Source organism: Propithecus coquereli, unplaced genomic scaffold (assembly GCF_000956105.1).
Source record: "Propithecus coquereli isolate 6110/MARCELLA unplaced genomic scaffold, Pcoq_1.0 Scaffold244, whole genome shotgun sequence".
In the NCBI taxonomy this organism is placed as follows: Eukaryota; Metazoa; Chordata; class Mammalia; order Primates; family Indriidae; genus Propithecus; species Propithecus coquereli.
In genome coordinates this window covers 370,767-390,241 of record NW_012147997.1, presented here as the reverse complement: position 1 = coordinate 390,241, position 19,475 = coordinate 370,767, and the positions used below count along the sequence as shown (strand labels likewise).

The window sequence follows — 19,475 nt, the reverse complement described above, 5'->3', positions numbered from 1 at the left end:
AGGTTATTATAAGGTTAAAGAAAATATTTGTGATAGTGCTTGAGGAAAAAGCTCACATATGCAAATAGCATAGTTAATTTTTCCCTTAGATCTAGGATGTAAAATACTGGCACATACATGAATTTCCTTTTTTCTCTCTTGCTCTTTTTCTTTTGCTTTCCTCCTCTGTCCCAGGACACTGACTCATCTGTTTCTCCCTGAGGCCTTTAAGATCCAAGTTCAATGATCTAAGAAGCCTTACTCTTTTAGATCTTTTAATATTTGAAATCTGGTTTGTGCTGCACTACGAGACCGTAAATATAGGCCAAAAAAGTTACTTGTGATTGTTTTTACATGGTACTTCTAAAAATTTCAAAGAACTTTCATTTGTTTATCCTAAATTTCTGTCAAAGTGGGAAATTATAAGGAAAAACCAAGGATTCTCTTTATGACATTGGAGTATATGGTAAAGAATTTGTTGAACAAGCTAAAAAGCACTATTAACCTGAGGGACAGATAAGTCTAGTCCTCTGTCTAAAATTATATTGCAGCTCAATAGCAAGATATGACTTCAGATGACCAGTTTATGCTCCAATTATCACAAAATTTTTTAATTTAATCAGAAATCTTCTTTTCACCCAAAAGCCTAGGTGAAATTTCAAAAGAATATAGAAATAAATTCAACCTATATTGGGCTACTAGTTTATTTAGTGGCCTTGTATTTATCAGACTTTTATAATGGTATGCCAAAGCAAGTAATTCTCAACGCTTCAGAGAAGAGCTTGACAGCCAACAAGTTACATAATTTTAGTTTGTATTACCCAAATATTACTTTGATATTCAGTTTGTGTTACCTAAACATTAGTCCTTAGGTACTCCATGTCCTGCCACTTTGCATACACAGAAAGTTAACTAGGGGCTTTGAAATATAAAACAAAGTCTATCTCCTAAAGCACTAAGTAATATAGAGAAATACTTTCATTATGGTAATCTTGACACAGAAAGTATTTCTTAGTAACAGCTAAAACCGAGTTACTTAGTTTTCTCTCCAAGAATCTGTCTTAAACTCTACTCAAAAAATTCTTGGAATTATAAATGTAGGTTTTCAGGTGCTTTCTTTCATTTAGAAAAGTCTTTAGTTTTTGGAAAACACATAAGAATGGTAACTTGAAGGATAACTTGAGGGATACGCCATGACATGTTCTCCAAGAACAGATGGCATTTCCTTACTTAGCTTTGTTTTGCACTGACAAAATTGAGGTGGTCTGTGGTGGGATCTCATTAAGTATTAGTAGAATGCTTGTAAAGAGAAGCTGAGCATCCTGACGTTATTTCACTCTGAAGAAATATTTAGTGTTTGGTTTACCATATAAACTCAGCATCTGAACTTCCTTCAGATAGGGATGGGGGGCGTGAAGATGGGTAAATGGAAAAAAGTTTGCTGGTTCCCAGTCTTCAAGCAACCCTAGCCAGCTCATTTCTGTCAGTAAGGCCAGTCAGAGAAAAATACCACAAAAAGAGGAAAAACTAGTTTTGAATTTTCTATTCGGTGTGTGTTGACCATTTCCCTGTGTCTGCCCCATCCCCACATACCCCCACCTCCTTCAAGCACATCTTTCCTTTTCTATCCCTTGGGATTTAGGGGTGCTCTGCCCCTTCTCCTGCCTGCAGGTTCGTTTTCTAAATTGATTCAGAGAGTGCAAGTGACAGGGTAAGGGCAGAGACTGCCTGCTGTGAGCCCCAGCTGCAGCCAAGGCCAGGACAATCCCACCCCTCAACCTCTGACCCCCAGTGCCAGCGGTAGGGCTGAGAGTTTGGTGGGGGAGGCCAGGACGGAGCAGGGAGTTGACTGTTAGAGACAGGAAGCAGATACCCCTGCTGTTTTCCGAGAGGAGGAAATGCCAGCCAGCCCAGTATGCTCTCCCCAGGAAGCCTTGAGGGAGAGGTATCTTCACCTTTGATGGCCGCTTTGCAAAAGCTACCAGCTCCACCGCCAGTTCAGGGACACAGGGAGTTCTCTTCCTCCCTCCCTTCGCTTTCTTACACCCTCCCAACGGCCCCGCCGCCCACACCCACACACACCCACACACACCCACACACACCCACACGATCACGCGCTCCCCCGCACTCGCCTACTCACATCGGCGCCCGGTGTGCCAGGCTTGCCTGGAGCTCCTGGCTTTCCCGGCTCTCCGGCAGGACCCTGAGCGATGGGGTGAGGGGTAGGGGACAAGGCAGGGAGAGAAAAATGTGCAAAGTTGAGACCTTGCGAACTCATGTTGCTGCAAAACACGTCTAAGGGAAGGAAGTGGAACACGACCGCCCCTCCCCATCAACTTACCGGGGGGCCTGGGGGACCCTTTGGGCCTCGGTCACCCTGGAGGGATATAAGAAAAGGAGAGTGCAGTCTGAGTGGGAGATGCTGGGAACCCCCCTGGGACAATCCCATGTGGGTTCACCACACTGATTGGACCGGAACAGGATAAAGGCCGAAAGGGGCAGGTTCATGACCAACAGGGACACGTCTATCTCCCCCTCCCCAAATTCCCAGGCTCCTAGGATCCCACCCCCAAACCCCCAATTCTCACCGACGACCAATCCTGCCTTTTAGGGGGTGGTGGGAAGGGGGGACCCTGACCCTCCCTCTCTAAAATCCCATAGTTGCTGCTGGAAAAGTAAGAAAGCGCCTGACTTGGAACAGAGGGCCCCTGGAGATAGAAACTTACGTCGATGCCATCAATGCCCGGAACCCCGGGAGGCCCTGGAGGCCCGGGGGGACCCTGCTCGCCAGGGGGACCTCTCTGGCAAAAACAGCAGACACAGATTAGTGAAGCACTTTGGGAACAAGGAGCTATGGAGTGCAGCGTCTAGAGCCCCCGCCTCCGCCCGCTAACAATACCTCCCTGCGGAGCCCCAGGTTTTTGAAACCAAGGTAATTAACGTGTCTCAGGCTTCCTAGCAAGCGCAGGTTTGGGCCACCCCATACTCTAAATGAGGTAAACTGTGGGGTTATAGCACGACAGACGCCCCTAAGGTGGGGGGAGGCTTCACTGGGCCTCACCTGTACAGACTGCATTAAGCTGGAGAGGGGTTGTGAAAAAGGAGGGTCTAGCGCCTTTTTTGCCCCCAAAGAGATTTAAAAATGAAAGCGGGGGGGGGGGTCATTCTATACCTCGATTTAATCAGTAATTGCAAGTTAGTGTTTGGCCAGAATGGAACAGCCAAGAATGGAGAGACTCCACACCAGATGACTACAGTGCCCCTTGTAAGTCTTTCCAAGCCCAGTAGAAGGGGGAGGAGGGATATTCTTGAAAAGATTTGGGAGGAGTAGGGCAGGACAGCTGTGAAACCAGCACCTGGCCTCATTTCAGTTTTACCTGCAGTGACATTACCTTGCATGAGGTCTTTGCACCTCGCTTCAAAACTACACCAAATTTCAGACTGACCCTAGGCTTTGACCCTTTTTATCACTTGCAAATAGCTACCCTTTGATGGTACTAGAGGTAACGCTGGCCTCTGAAATAGTATGAACATGTTGCTTAGGAAATGTGAGACTTTTTTGCTTCTGATTTAAAAAAAAAAAGAAAAGAAGAAGAAGAAGAAAGTCTTTCTTTCATCAAGGAAAACTTTGTTTTTCTAAACTCCAATGACCAGACAGGTTACAATGGGGTCTTTGTAAGTGAAACCTCAAACCTGGCTGGGCTTTCCAGCCCCTGCTGGGTCCTCTCCAGCGTGGGAGGGAGGAGACACCAGAGCCTTTAGGAAGTTGCTGAAATTTTGATGGGAGCCAGGGCTGCCCAGCTCCAACCCAGGAGCCGCGGGCGCTGCTAGCAGGACTCACTGTTCAGTGCAGCCACCACTGGCTGGAGGAGCGGGAGAGGGAGCTTGCCTGAATTCCCGCCTTCTCCAGCAAGGCCTGCTCTTGTCTGTGACTTGGAAGGGGGGATGGGGGGAGTAAGAAGCAATACAGGCTAGAAATTAAGCCTCAGTCTCCAGTCACCTATTACCTTCAGCGCCAGAGACCGCAGTGCTAGGGCCCAGGTGGAGGAACAAGTGCCCTTTCTCAGACCAAGAGGTCACCTAGGGCGACTGTACTAGCTGCAGGTGCTCATGGCTGCAGGCAACGCAGGTGGGAGAGCTCGGAGGATGCTCCGCACCTTCCCCGCAGTTCCCGGACGGCTGCGCCCCAACCTTGCCTTGAAAAAATATAAACACTTGTGTGCGCTTGAAAAATACAAACACTTCTCTCCCCCAGCTTACCTCGTCGGTGGTCTGGCTGGTCTGGGGAAGGAAAGATGGGGAGAAAGTGAGAAAGCGACGCTCCAACTCTCGCACAACTTACTTGAGCCGCACACAAGCAGAGCCCTGACAGCAGCAGCCCGAGGGTCCCGCGGTTCCGCGCTGTCCAGGTCATGCCCGCCGCCCTCGGCTAATCCCCTGGCCCGGCTCTGCCGCCTGTCGTCCCGCAAAGCTTCCGGACCCGCCACTAGAATGAAATGGCACTTGGACCCGCAAAAAAGAGGCCCCCGGGAATAGCGTTTGCAAAGGTGTCCGGGCCTAGGAGGCGTACGTTCCCCCTGTTTATGAACGGCCCTAGAGAGGGTCCCGGGGATTGGAGGAGAGCTAGCGGGCCAGGGAGGACGGATAGAATGACAACAGTCTCCCTTAACCCTTTCCCCGCGGCCGCACAGGCGAGGCCTGAGCGCGCAGCTCTGCCTGCGCCCCACCTGCCCCTGACGCAGCCTCTGGTTGTCCTGGGAGCCTCCCCGCGTGGCCCGTGCCACTATCCGCGAGTAGACTTCAAGTGCTCTTGAAGAGTTGTTTGAGAGTGGGGGAGGAGGGTCATAGCCACCAAGGGGAGAATCAGACACCCGGAGGTGGTTTCTACCAGCCAGGTTGCGAGCAGAACCTGTGCTAACTTAACACAGGTTTGGTCAATGCAGCAAAGCCCGTTAGGGAAAGACTCTTTAGGGAAAGAAGGTGGGGAGGTTGATGAGAGGGAGAGGCATGAGCCCGGCAGAAGTAGCCTTTGCAGGTAGTCAAAGGACTCACCGTTATTCGGGCTGGCAGCTCATGGCAAGTTTCTCTCCTGGGTCGCAAGGGGTCGCAATGAATCAGCATCCATTGAAGTTCAAACTGGAGAAAGGAGCAGACAGTCAGTTAAGGTTCTTTTGGAAGACAGAAGCTGGTAATTTAAAGGGAGAGATGAATTTGTACGATTAGAGACCAGCTGGAACTGAGTGAGCTCATTGGACCAAGACTCTTGCTTTTCTGAAATTTACTAATGGAAATGGGCTGGAAGCCCTTCCCAAGTTTCTCTGATAATTGGATGTAGATGTCTTTTGCTTTGAATTACTCCATCATAGCCCTAGCCAGGAAAACAGACCACGGGCACTGATTTTCTATTTCTGTTCTCACCGCAATCTCACCAGGCAGATCCTATCAAACCAAGGTTCAGAGAGAACAAGGAACTGTCCAAGTCACAAGCCAGTAAGTGTCAAAGTCTGTGTTGAATCCAGGCCTGTTGAACTCCACAGGGAATATATCTCTAAGATTTTAGATGGGAGATTAAAGACGGAGACAGCAAAAAAGGTGACAAGCAGGAAGACAAGTAAAAGAAAGAAAATCCAGTCCTGGAAAAAAATTATATTCTAGAGAAGACATTCTCTATGGAGGGGTCACAGCTTAAAATAAAAAGAGGAAAGATCTAAGGTGAAGAAAATTAGAGGGAAATCTAAGAGTGGGAGGGGAGATTAAAAATTTTTTTAATTTGTATAATTTTACTCATTGGTTGAAAAGATAAAATTTTCTAGACACTTGAAATCCAAATGTATCCTGATAACTTCTTACATTTTTAGCAAATGTTAAGGAAGAAAGAAAATAACAGGAAAGGAACAGAGCAAGGGATGAGTTGCCAAGTCTTAATCTGAAAAGAGCCTCAGGCAACAAGGCAAAAAAAAGAATAAAAATGTTATATCCCACAGGAAGCCTGCAGCCATGTGCCATTTCTTGCTAGACACTTCCAACTGGATCCATATTTCTTGGTCAGTAGATTCTACTGGCATTATGCAAATGTCTGGCTAACGATCCAGGCCCCACATCTCAATATTGCCTCTTTTTGTTCATCCAATAGTGATTTTCATTCCACCCCACCTGCCAAAAGGATTCTAGATCTGCTGAATCTAGAATGAAGTAAGAGATGTTTTTTCTACTGTTTCGGAATCATCCAGAGTTGAGATTACTGAATGGAAGATCAAAATTGGAGACGACGAAGTCCTTCCCTTCTACTCACAGAAAAAGGGGAAGTTAGACAAAAGGAAGTTTTGGCTAACCGGAAAACCTATATTCTTTGTTTAAATGGTTCATTAAAGTTATCTCACATTGCAAATGTGAGATAATTCATTAAGTTTTCTCAAAAATGTAATTTTCTCTGGATAAATTGGTACACCTGTTTAAATATGTAAGCTGCAATTGTGGCACGGGATAATGGGGGAATGAAATGTAATTCATCTGTGAATACAGGCTGGGTTGTTCAGAGTGCCACATAGATCAAGGGTTTCTGAACACATCTGCGCATCCACATAAACACCACCTACGCGCTAATAATCATCTACACAACAACCATTTTTTGGCATGCAATATAAATTCCAATTTGCATGCTAATTATTTTGAAGGAAGATTGGCAGAGTGCCTTGGTAAAAGTCACTTTCATTATACATCTAAAATGCTGATTTCCACACATTTCTCATTTTTATACCTGGAATCATTTGTCTCTTTGAATACTCACTGACAAAATGGACAAATATTTTAATTTAGTCCTTCAGTCAAACAGTTTTGAAGTCCCAATATAGGCCAAGTGCTAAGAAAACATTCCAGGGAAAGCAAAGATAATTCCCCTCCCCACAATGAGTTTATAATTTGTAACACTTCAGAAAAATACAAGTAGAGAAATAAGGTTTTTTTTTTTTTTAAGTCTACTAAGTGGAACATAAAATGCCCTAGAAAAATTCATCCTTCTCAACATAAAATAATTCTCCACTGTCTCAAAGAAAGCTGATTGGTGTAGTGTAAGGTGGCCTTACATCTGCCTAGCTTTGGCATTAGCCAATTCTCTTCTACAGGACAGCATTAAGGTATAATTCCATTCTTGAGGATAGAGTGATGTCTAGCTGACAACACACTTAAGCAAGGAATTTTGGCCCCAACTCTTTATTCTTTGAGTAGGGTTAGTGATTTCTACTTATTTTGCTAGGTCATTGGGAAAGATTGATATGGTATTTAAGCCCTTCATAAGAACCAAACACAAACTAACTGCAGACAACTATCTTTTCCTCCTGAGTGTTTTAATGACAAACTGTGAAATGTGGCTCAATGTTAATGAGATTGACACAAGGCTTGATTTTTGAAAACTGAATTATGATTAAATTTTACAAACATAAAACACCTACAAACTAGCTCTTTAAAGATAGATTTTTTAATAAGACAGATGTTTCATTAAGTTTTTGTCTTGAGTGGCAAGAAAGATTTAAAGATATATTTGAATCCTCAGATTTCAAACTTCCTTTCAGTTTATGACAAAATGTTGGTTTCTATCATAACAAAAGCTCTCCTCCAAGGGAAGCTTCCTGGTTACTGAGCAGAAGGCTCTGAGCTGCCTCAAAATGAAAAATTTCCCCAATTCTATGCAGACGAGGCCATGCAGTTCCAGACATAGTGCTAGAGAAGTGGTTACGCAGGCAGCACTCATCTGAATCATACCAAAGCCTGCAGCAGAATGGTGAAAGGAAAAAGCAGTAGATTTGGAGTTAGCAGACCTGGTATATAATCATTTCTTTATTCAACATACTTTTATGTAACACATTCACGTGCTTTGAGATAGGCACTATGAAAGACACAAAAATGTCTAGTGTATAAGGCAGTATGTAAGCCAAAAATGCTTTTGACGATAAATACTATAGCAGTTGAGATGACAGAAATATTTTTCTGGCTAAGGTCATCAGTGAAAAGATCAGATAACATGTGAGTGGAGCCCTGGAACCGTTCCCCCCGAAGCCCCACTTCTGCCTCCATAAGCAGAGATGGGGAGCGTGAAGGTTCAGGTTCTGAATAGAGCAGGTGACAACAACAGAGCACAAAAGTGGAAAGCGGTATATACAGAAGAGACCAGATTCACTGGTGCAGAGTAGATACCAGATTTTTTTGACTTTGAATTCTAAGCTAAGGAATTTGGATATTATTGCATAGATTACTATTGAATTGTCATTAAAAGATTTTTTGCAAGGGATGGAGATGGGGAAAGGTGACCTGATATCGAAGCCATCCCAAGGAGATTCATCTGGTCATAAATGCCTGATCCTTTGAGTTGGAAGGAGGCTAGTGTGGCAAAGCATCGAGTGTTACACTCTGAACTATGCTCAGGTATCCTGAGTTATCTGCCAATTAAAAAAAAAAAAAAAAAAAAACCTCCCTTCATTTCACATCCCTCTTCAGCTGCCATCCTATTATCTGTTCCCCTTATACAAAACTCAAGAGTTGTGTATATTCATTGTCTCCAATTCCTCTCCTTCCCATTTTCTCTTGAACCTTCCCAATAGGACTTTCACTCCCAACACTCCAGTGGGTCTTTTCTCAAGATCACCCTCATTGGTTTCTAAACGCAATGGTCGTATACAACCCCCCGCTGCTAAATTTGACTGGCTTTTAAAAATAAATAAATAAATAAACAAACAAACAAACCCAATGGTTGACTCTCAGTCCTTATTTTACCTATCCACAGCACTTAAGTCACTTTCTTATTCCATCCTCTTTAAAATACTATCGAGGACACCACAATCTCCTGATCCTTTCCAATATCAGACTCCTTCTTAATCTCTTTTGAAACATCTTTCTCAACTCAGCAACCTCTAAATGTTGGTTTTTTTCAGAACTCCATCCTAGAACTTCTCTATTACACTAATCTCTTGGTGATTTCATGGCTTTAGCCTGCTCAGCGTCTTCACTGTGATGTCTAATAATGAGCAAACTCCTGGTCAAATTTACACATTCCAAGCCAATTCATGATTTTCTCCTTAATACCTGCTCTTCCCACAGTCTTTCCCATGTCAGTAAATGGTGACTCTATACTTCCAATTACTCATGCCCAAAATATTGGTTCATCCTCGATTCCTGTTTTTCTCTTACACCCCAAATTCTTTTTTCTTTACCCTCAAAATATATGGGGATCTGACGACATTGCACCACCTCCACCATTACCACCCTGTTCCAAACCAAGACCATCTCTGCCTGAATTATTGCAATAGTTAAGATCTCCCTTGCTCCTAAGTGCTTCTCTTCTTCTCATCCCCCATGGTATATTATCAACATAGCAGCCTAAGAGATCCTTTTAAAATATGAGAACATAGTACATATTGCTTATGTATCCAAAACCATCCGATAGCTGCCCGTCTCACACAGCATGAAAGCCAAAGGTGCTAACACAACTTCCTCACCCCATCTCTATCATGTTGCCCTCCAGCCTCATTGCCTCCTTCCTCAGTCTCATTCCAGCCACACTGGTCTCCAGGTGGTCCTCAAACATAAGACAACACCAGCACCAATCGCTTTTCACTCTTCCTGGAACCCTCCTCCCCGGATATCCACATGCTAATTCCCCCAACTCCTTCAGGTTTCTGCTAAAATATTTTCTTCTCAATGAGGCCCTCTCTCCAGGCACTTCAATTTCCTGCTTTATTTTTCCCCATAGCATTTATGACCACCTGGCATACTTCACATGTACTCATTTATTCACCGTGTCTGTCTCCTCTCCCCAGAATGTATATATTGGAACATTAATTTCTATATGTTTTTTCCACCACCTAAAATAAGTCCTATAACTTAGCAGATGTTTAATAAATAGTTGTTGAATGTTAATGAATGAATACATAGAGACGAATAGTAGAAATAGTAATAAAAGAATTGATAGTATTTGCCTTCTTGTTTGATTATGATTTGGGGCAAACTCCTTTCTCTCTCTGATTTCAATTTCTTCACATATAAACTGAGTGGTTTGGAGTAGATGCGCTCAGAGTTTCCTGAAGCTCTGAAATCCATGATTCTGTTGACACCACATCGTAACCAAAGAGACTAACGATACAGAGATTAACATGAACAAAGATTTCTTTATGATCTTAGCCCATATACATTTTTATAGAAATATAAAAACTAATAGCCCTGATTGTTTTTATTGAAACAATATAGGAATAGCTGAGGACAGTAAAAAAATTTTAGTGCTTTTAACTTTTGATTAAAAGCAAATTTAACCGGCATTTAGTTTTTATCCTAGTTATCCACAGCCTCCTCCCCCCAATCCTGACTCCTATGTTAGTAGCTCTTTCTGTGTGTTCTCATTTCATCGCCACCTAGTGGGAAACCCAGCTGCTGTTAATATGGTCTGTAATGCAGTAGGCTGGGTTCTATCTCCCCAAAATTATTTTTTTTATTATTATTTTGACACTCAGCATTCAAAAATATGTCGATCAAGTCAAGTTTTATAAAAAGTATCTCTTATGGATATGTGTAGATAAGATTACCATTTCTTTTTATTAATTTAACACTTTCAAGTGAAAGAGAATTTGTAAAACGTGTACTTGCCAAAATAAGTTAATAAGCAAACCTAACAGTTTATGCATAGTAGATAACATATATCCCTTAAATCACTAAAAACATAACTTTTCTGCAATATTTCTCAAATGCCAGAAATCACATTAATCATAACCTCCTAATTTATTTTTTCCATATTATAATTCATGAGACTTTGATTGTTTTTACATTTAGAAGTTAGTGTGATTCAATTCTATGGAATAGAGAAAAGGCAAAACCACCAAAGGTTTTGCCAGCTCTCACATTTTCTCTAAATCTAATGAAGATAAACATAGAGCAACGCGTTTGAAAATATATTTTTAAAAGCATTAAACCTGTCTGATTAATCATGTTCCATGTTGGTTTATTTGTAATATGCACAAGTACAAAGAAGAATGGCTTAAATAATATATTTGTATAGCCACATAAACTTTTATCTTCCCTCAAACAAGTCCAAACTCCCAGTGTACATCTCTGAAAAGGGAGAAAGGCCAACTTTGTTTTCTAATAGAGCTGTACCAAATAACTCTCCTAGGCAATCATGCTGACAACAAACAATAAAGAACCTGTCGTAAAATAACATGTTTTTATGGTATGCTGCCAGGAAACAAAGCTTTGCAGTGGGATAAATGGCACCATCCTAAAATATTGGCACAAAGGAGAATAGAAAATATGGGATTTATTGCTTTAAAATCAAACTAACAATGTATTACAGCAGTGCATCGGGAAAAAATATAAAATGCTCTGAGCCCACTAAATAACCACGAATGATGAGAAGGTATTTGAGTTGTAGACCACGTGAACAGGTATAGTGCAAGCCTTATGGAAACCTTTGGAAATTTGCTTCCCTTTTCCATTTAAAAAAGGAAAAGGGACCAAAGATAGGATAAGCAGGGGGAAAATTACAAACTTCTTATAATATAAGTGAGTCTTTTAGCATTAGTGATCCATCAAAGGTTGTTTTCAATTGCATTTTTTATTATGCAGTTGCTGGGGCTACCTTTTGACATCTGACAGTATCTGTAGAAGGGACATTTTGCTCTTGATTGATTTATCAAAGAAAACCAAGGGTTGGCCCTCAAAAAAAGTATTCAATTAATGTAGAGTATCAGGGATTAGAATGAATCCAATTGCATGAAGAAAATTGAAAAATACACTGTTATCTATTGTTTTCATGCAATCTTTTCATGCTATTTCATTTTAATTTACAATTTTTTTACATGATAATACTGAATATTTTCTGTCTTCAAATTGAGAGAAGGATGACCTATTGGTACAGTTCTTATACCTCTTAGAATACATGCATATCACTATCCACCACTCTCTAACATCTCAAAGGAACAGGTAATCATTATTGATCTTCGATAATTGTCAGCAACTTCAGATTTCAGCCAAATTGATGAGAAGTCCAAGATAACAGGCCATACAATAAAAACAAGGGTCTAGGGACAACTCATGGACACGTGGGCTTTGTCTGTGGACTTGTATGAGCATTTGACTCTCTTCAGTTCTGAAAAGTGAGGAATAGTGTGGGAAGACTAATGGCTTGAAAAGAAAAGAATTGATACATGTAGGAATTTCCAAATGAGAGTCCCTTTGCCTGGAACAGTGGACCTTCTCTTCTCCTGGATAACTTATTCATCCCCAGGATTCTTCTCAGACACCATACCCTTCAGGAAACATCCTTGACCCCACTTTGCCCTGATCTTGGTGAGGAGCTTTTTCTGTGTGCTTCCTGGCACACAGTACTTGTGGCTGTCATGGTCCTTATCATGTTATATTGTGATTGTTTACTTATCTCAGCTCCTCATTCTCCATGCACTGAAGAAGACAAAGCCTGTGATGTATCTGACTTTGTATACCCAGTATATTTGCACCCAGTGAAAGTCTTCTAAATGAACAAACAAGTAGGATTAATGTCTAAGGACATGTTTTATGTTCCTTCTTTTTATTTTTTAAATATTTATGTTATTTTTCCTGCCAAGTAAATTCTGAAGACAAATCACAAATGCCTTCCAAAGTAAGACTAATGATGTGCTTTATAAGGAAGCATGAGTGGCTGCACATATTTTTCCTTTTCTCAAAAGAAAACTAGTTGGCATGGCAGAAAATAAGGTAAATTAGAAATTTTGTGCCTAATCCTGCTTCTTACAAACCAAGATACCTGCTCGAGGTAACTTCTTCAGCTGAGAAATGAGAATAATACTATCTGTACTTGCTAACTTATAAAGTTGTTACCAGGATCAAACAAGTTAATGGGAACCGAAGCATTTTGAGAACTTTAAATTTGTATAATAAGGGTATTAGGATGATTTTTAATAAGCACAAGTGGGCTTTTCTTACATAGCTTTCTAATTCTTTGTCTTATACAGGGTGAAGGTTGAGGAACACATTTTGGTGAGAAGTTTGTTTGACACTGTCACTTCTAGTCCTTGAATGTAGGTAGGAATTTTTTGGCCTATAACCTTGATCTAGTTTAGTTATTATTGTCACTACCATCACCACCAACACCAACATCATCCAATATGGAACTTTAATGGGCTGTTAGGCCCAAGTCTCCTTTGTGTTTCCTGGTAGGGGGAGTCAGAATTCAGAATTCTGAAGAAACAAATCTGTACATGCCTATTTCAAATTCTTTTTAACATTGGCTACAGCATACTGACTTAGAAAAGCTCCTTCGTGGACCAAAAGCATAAGGTAAAACCAGCTGCCAGGTTTCTAGTTGCATTCCTGCACATGGCAGCATAAAACAGAAGATAATTTCTACTAACTGGTCTCCAATGTGATGTGAGACTAGACTTGGCAGAAAACCTACACTCAGCCATGACATTGGCAAGACTATAATGTAGTGAAGTAATATGGAGATTTTACTGCCCTGGCAATCAGACAATTTAATAGCATCTGAGCACCCAGAATTCAGAACTTTAAACACTTAAAATATTTTTTAAAGCCAAAAAATCAATAAATGAATTTTTAAATACTTGATTGATATTCATAACAGTGAGGAAATAAACTAAAGTATCTTCCCCCTCGCCTATGATCCAGAAATGACCCAGCTATTGCAGAAGTTCAGTGTTATCTAAAAACCTTTCCAGTATCATTGCAAAGATCTTGCAGCACAAAATTTCAAAATGGCATAACAGTGGTCCCATCGACTTTCTAACCCAGCCACTTGAGGTGTGATAACTCATTAAATGAAGAAATACTTTCTCAAGAGTCTACAAGCCAGAGTGGTAGCGTGACAGTTATAAATTGTTTCCTGTCCATCACAGAATATAAAAATTTCACACTACCCTTCACACTAATCACAGTTCTTCCCTTGAAACCAAGTTATTTGAACAATTCCATTACGGAAATCCCTGTCCCTGATAACCTTTTTTCTTTGGAGAAGTACACAGAAACAATTCAAAATCATTGTATCACCCCTGCTACACTCCATGATATGGGGCTTGTGACTAGAATGTAACAGCTCCATACCACTATGACGGGGTTGGGGGGGAGGTGTTGACATCCATGGTTTATTTATTGAGCTCGATCTTTAGTTTCCCCAAGGAGACACTTGTCCTCTAAGCTATATTTTCTAAATTCCTGTCATAATATTATAAAATATCCTTTTAAAGGATTGTTCAGCAAGAGTGTAACAATTCAAAATGATAGAACTATATGGTACTAGTTGGCACAATTATTTTGTCATTATACAATTCCTTACCTTTATAACCATGGATCTTTATAGTAAAATCATGAACAGAGAGACTTAAAATCCTTTACTTCTATAATACGCACGCAAGATATACTACTAAATAGATAAATATTATGCTATCTATATAATTTTTATTCTTGTTGATCAGACATCATACGGCTTCCTAAACCTCCTCTCTCACCGCTCTGCAGTCAGCATCCTTCACCCGGTCACACACACACACACACACACACACACACACACACAGACACATACTATCACATTTTCATATATATCATGATACACCATTCAAATCAGCCAGACTAGACCTTTGAATGTGCCCTACCTATTCTATATTTCTTTTTCCCTTAATGGCCTTACCGTCACCTAGAATGCACTTTCTCCCATTCTTTTGCCAACTTAAATCTTTCCATTTCAAAGTTCATTGCTTCCAAGAAACATGGGATTCTTGACTAACTAAATCCATCACCCATCTTAACCTTACTTTGAATATTTTCATGAATTATATATACACGATATGTGCCACACCAATATGGCTTCTTTCTAAGTTGCCTCAGAAGGATTCTGGGTGCTCCAGGTGGGCATGTAACACCTGCCAAGTAAACTTTAGGCTCCTCAAGACCGGAAGCTATCTATGTAACTTCCTCTAATTCTGCATTCCATCTGGTACACGCTATGGTCAGAATAGGCACTGAAAGCTTTTTGAATAAGAGCTTGAGTAAATTTTTTAAAATAAATAACTGTTGTTTAAGACATTCGGCTGATCATCAAAGATATCTGAGGTATTAATTTTTAGCAATCCGTTTTTCCTTTAATCTCAGTGCATGGTTTTATACTTACTGGAACAGAAACTTGAGGGTTATCTGCAAGTTTTCCCAGCACAGCAAAGCCATCGACATCGATTGGGCCTCTTGGCTTTATTGGTAAGGATTCAATCCTGTTGCAGTCAACAAAAAGAGTAGCACTATTCCTTTCCACACCAATCATGATCTTATGCCACTGGGAATCAAACAAGGAGGGCAAATTTGAAAAGATTGCGGTTTGGAGACTTCCATCCAGTCCTTTGTATGAAAACGCAACGGATTTTTTTTGGCCATTAATCCTTATGCCAACTTGCTCCTTCCCTGAGGAATCCTGAATCTGCCAAATGTTCCAGTTCTTTTCAAGTGTGCTTCCAGTCATCCGAAAAGTAGTTAAAAAGGAGTATTCTTCAGGCAGTCCACTGGGATATAAATTCCTGAGTAAAAATTTAAAATAGTAAATATCACTCATGTTTTCTGTACCCCCATATATTTACCATATTCTCTTTTTATGTTAGATTCTCAACCCATGGAAAGGCTACAGTGTGAAAAACTATGTAGTATTTGTTCTTTCATGACTGTTAGTAAAGGCCTTCACAGAAGTTCAATCATTCCATCTTAAAATACACATTTTAAAAAACCCTCCCTCATAGCTAAGGAAGGTTCCCCATGCCACATAATCCCAACAATATTACTATTTATGATACCCAAAGAGCTACTGTTCAGCAATTTCATCTCTGCCAAAAAACACATTCTTGCAAACTTCTTGCCAACATTTCTTTCACAAGTGAGAGACGAAATCATTAGAAATCCAAATCAGCTCTACTAGTTTATGAAACTATTTAAAGCAGTCAACAGCAGCTTTTAATTTTTTATTTTAATGTTACATGTTAAGATTGTTTGTTATTTTCATAATTGCTCGGAAATTCCACTCCATAATTATATCCAAGGCGCACATAAGCCTTTTGAGAATCAGTAACTGTACAGATTTTAGAAGCTTCTTCACATTGAATATGTTTTGGGGGGATTTTTGTTTGTTTATCTGTTTGTTGAGATAGGGTCTCATTCTGTCACCTGGGTTAGAGTACAGTGACATCATCATAGCTCACTGCAATCTCAAACTCCTGGGCTCAAGCGACCCTCCTGGCTCAGCCTTCCAAGTAGCTGGGACTACAGGTGTGTGCCATCATGTCTGGCTAATTTTTTAATTTTTTGTAAAGACAGGGTCTCACTATGTTGCTCAGGCGGGGGATGTTTGTTTTTTTAAGGAGTTCAAAATACTATGTTAAAGTAGCAGCTTGTCACTGGATGTGTGAGAAGGGGAAGGTGACCAATTCTTATGTCTTTACTCCAACCCAGTTGTTCCTTAATCTGCAAACTGAGACTGTATCATTGCCAATTCCTTTACTGCTTTAAATGGCAGCATGAGACAGGTTGTGTCCCTAAGGCATCTCCAGTCTATATAAAGACCATAATCTGGAGCTGTACCAGCTACCTGGATCTTCTGTTGAAGCCAAGCTACTAGAAGCTGAAGACTGAACTTTAAAAATCAGGACATGTTAAATGTAAACATCATCTTTCAAGAACTTGAAGGTTTTATCCTACATTCCTCCTTCTAAGCATAGAAAACTTCCTAAGCAAGGAAGAAATGCTAGGCAAACTAGGTGTCATTGAATTTTCTGTGCTAAATAATAAAATTTGATATTTCTGAGAACAGTTATGGACCAGGATCCAGAGTCCCAAATAACTTTCCTTTAGGTCAAACTTTTGTTATGTATCCCTCTTCAATTTGCTAAAATTTTCTGCCTTTACTTTAACTATAAAACTTTATCTCTTATGATAGCATAAATAAATTTTAACTTTTTCTTAAATATTTTTGCAAACTTTCAATAAAATGGAACAACTACCTCAACAAATTGTATTGCTTTGTTAGTTTTATAAGGGTAATAAAAATGTGAAACTTTTCATCTGAGTACCCTTCCTTTTATCACCCAAGTCTTCCTTGTAGCCATTATTTTCTAATATTTTGGTTTGTATTTAGGGTACTGGGTGAATTTCTTTATCAATGAACATTTTTATATAATCATGGGTGATGTGTATTATTCTTATTGCAGAGTTTTCAATTCACCATGTATCTTTTATATAGGTCAAGTGTACAGGAGGTTTGAATATGTACCTTTAAAAATATTCAGTTCGGAACTAAAGAAGAAAAGTTTATGTAAGAACCATTTACTGTTTCCCATGTGGAACTGTCTAACACATCACCCCAGATATTTGTTTTTAATATATTTTCTTTTTGTCAATCTGTTTGTCATATTGTCTCTGACTTTATATTTTTTCAGAATTATACCTATTCCAGAATGACCCCTAGAGAAGATACTAAGGTTCACTAATGACAATATAATGTACTGCCTATTGTATAACTATAAAACCTTATGGAAGTTTATACATTTATACATTTCATTTAACTGACCTCAATAAATTTGAAGCTGGGATTTCGTGTATGTAATGCCAAAAACTAAAAAAAAAGAGGGTGGTTGGGGTTGCTGAATGAACATCTCATTTATAAATATATATTAAACCAAGGTCATCTGTCTCTTTCTCTCCACACAAATGAAGATAATCTATATGTGTGTGGGTATGTGTACAAATATAATTTATCATGTTATTTATTTTTCAAACTATGCTAGTACAGTAAGTCAATATGGTAAGAGGAAAAATTATTTTATTATTCGTATTAATAAAATATGTATGTATTTATATATACCTAAGACCATTTAAAAGTCTCACAAGTCTAATTTATAGAACAGCCAGCCCCATCGACTTCTTTTGAACACCTGAAATTTTGCTCTTGCAAATATGCTGTACTCATCGATAAGTAAACTTGACAGCATGCATAATTTAAAAGAAGCTGGGTCTATAAATGATTTATTTCATTATGTTACAATCTGCACAGAGCACCTTAAATGAAGAACCATAAGGATTTGAATAAAAGATTAAAAAGTCTTTGAGCCTTGGAATATTGTTTATGACCTTATCCCAAAGAAAGCTAAAGGCTGTGTTTTTAAGGCAAATAAACATAATCTGTTCGTTAGTGGGAGTTGAAAATGTGAAATTATTATGTCTAAAGAATAAAAAGCAACAAAAAATTACATGTCCCATAAGCTTTCAAAAAATTGAAAGGATAAATAAGGATAAATTATGACTCTTATCACGTTAATTCCATATACCATATTCTTCTTTTCCTCCCACAAAGATCCTGCTAATAGTTTCTTTTTGCTATCTCAGGGCCTGTATTCTCCAACACAGAAAATTCCTTTAAACCAAGATGGTCTACTCCCTGTATGGCTTGAGAGCAATTCCCATTTCTACCCTCCCTGTCACCTGGTGTTTGAATGAGGAGGCTTGGAGGACAGCTTGAAAAGGAAAGATCCACTAGGAGAAAATACTCTCATCTATATACACTCTCCTCTTCTAGTGCTTTCTACCACTAATGATAAACACTTACCTAACACCGCTAGGTACCAGGCTTGGTTCAAGCACTCTCCAGCTATTAACATTTACTGTACATAGCAACCTTATGACATAGTTCTTATTATCCCTGATTTTAATCTGAGGGAACTGAAACAAAGACAGTTTAAGTAACTTGCCCAAGAATAGATTTTACTGCCTATTTGGGACTCCACATATCTCAGCCCTCTGACTCTCCTCTTTCTCTTTTACTGTCTTTCTCTTATTTCCTTCTCCTAATTCTTTCCTCATCTCCTAATAAGCCTTGACAGTAAAGCAAGAGTTTTTAGTCTTTGTGGGGGCAGAGAGTCAAGGATATAATGAATACGAGACATTGGTTATAGCCAGGGTACATGATTTAGTGATAACTCTAGCATTTAGAGGAAAACAACAGTGACCACAAAGGTGAGCAGGAGGTAGGAGGGCTATGTGGCCTCAAGTTGATCAGTCTCTGAATTTAGAGTTAATGACAGTCCAGATTGTAATCTCAAATCATAGAATAGAAAATTAAGTCAGCCTTGGGGGTCTTGTGTTATGTTTAATTGTTTTATCAAAGAAAAAAAATTTAGAAGTTTAAGAGCACAACTGTACGTGAAAAGGAAATATAAGCAGAAAAAACACTCAGTGTAGCTATTATCATGCCAATAATCTTTCCAAATGTGAATGATTTTCTAGGGTCAGTATGGAGTAGTGGTTAGAAACACAACCTCTGAAACCAAGATGCCTGGGTTTCAATCCTCCCAGCATGTCCCAACTTTGTAAACTTATGCAAATAAACTAAACTTTTAGGGCTCAGTTTCCTTCCCATAATGTAAAGATAATAATGCCCCTATATCATAGGGTTGTGATGAGGATGAGATTAATATTAA

General features: G+C 39.8%; 1 protein-coding gene across 1 annotated transcript in view; it reads right to left on the bottom strand.

Annotated features, from left to right (window-relative positions):
• The window catches only part of COL9A1 (collagen, type IX, alpha 1), a 126,069-nt gene that overhangs the window by 103,358 nt on the left and 3,236 nt on the right, over positions 1 to 19,475 (bottom strand). Inside the window, exons 5-10 of the mRNA XM_012646511.1 lie at positions 15,137 to 15,533; positions 5,032 to 5,115; positions 4,240 to 4,260; positions 2,706 to 2,780; positions 2,321 to 2,356; positions 2,120 to 2,182 (exon numbers count right to left, since the gene is read on the bottom strand). Of these exons, the coding sequence (XP_012501965.1) occupies positions 2,120 to 2,182; positions 2,321 to 2,356; positions 2,706 to 2,780; positions 4,240 to 4,260; positions 5,032 to 5,115; positions 15,137 to 15,533 (676 nt within the window). The remainder of the gene's footprint in view (positions 1 to 2,119; positions 2,183 to 2,320; positions 2,357 to 2,705; positions 2,781 to 4,239; positions 4,261 to 5,031; positions 5,116 to 15,136; positions 15,534 to 19,475) is intronic.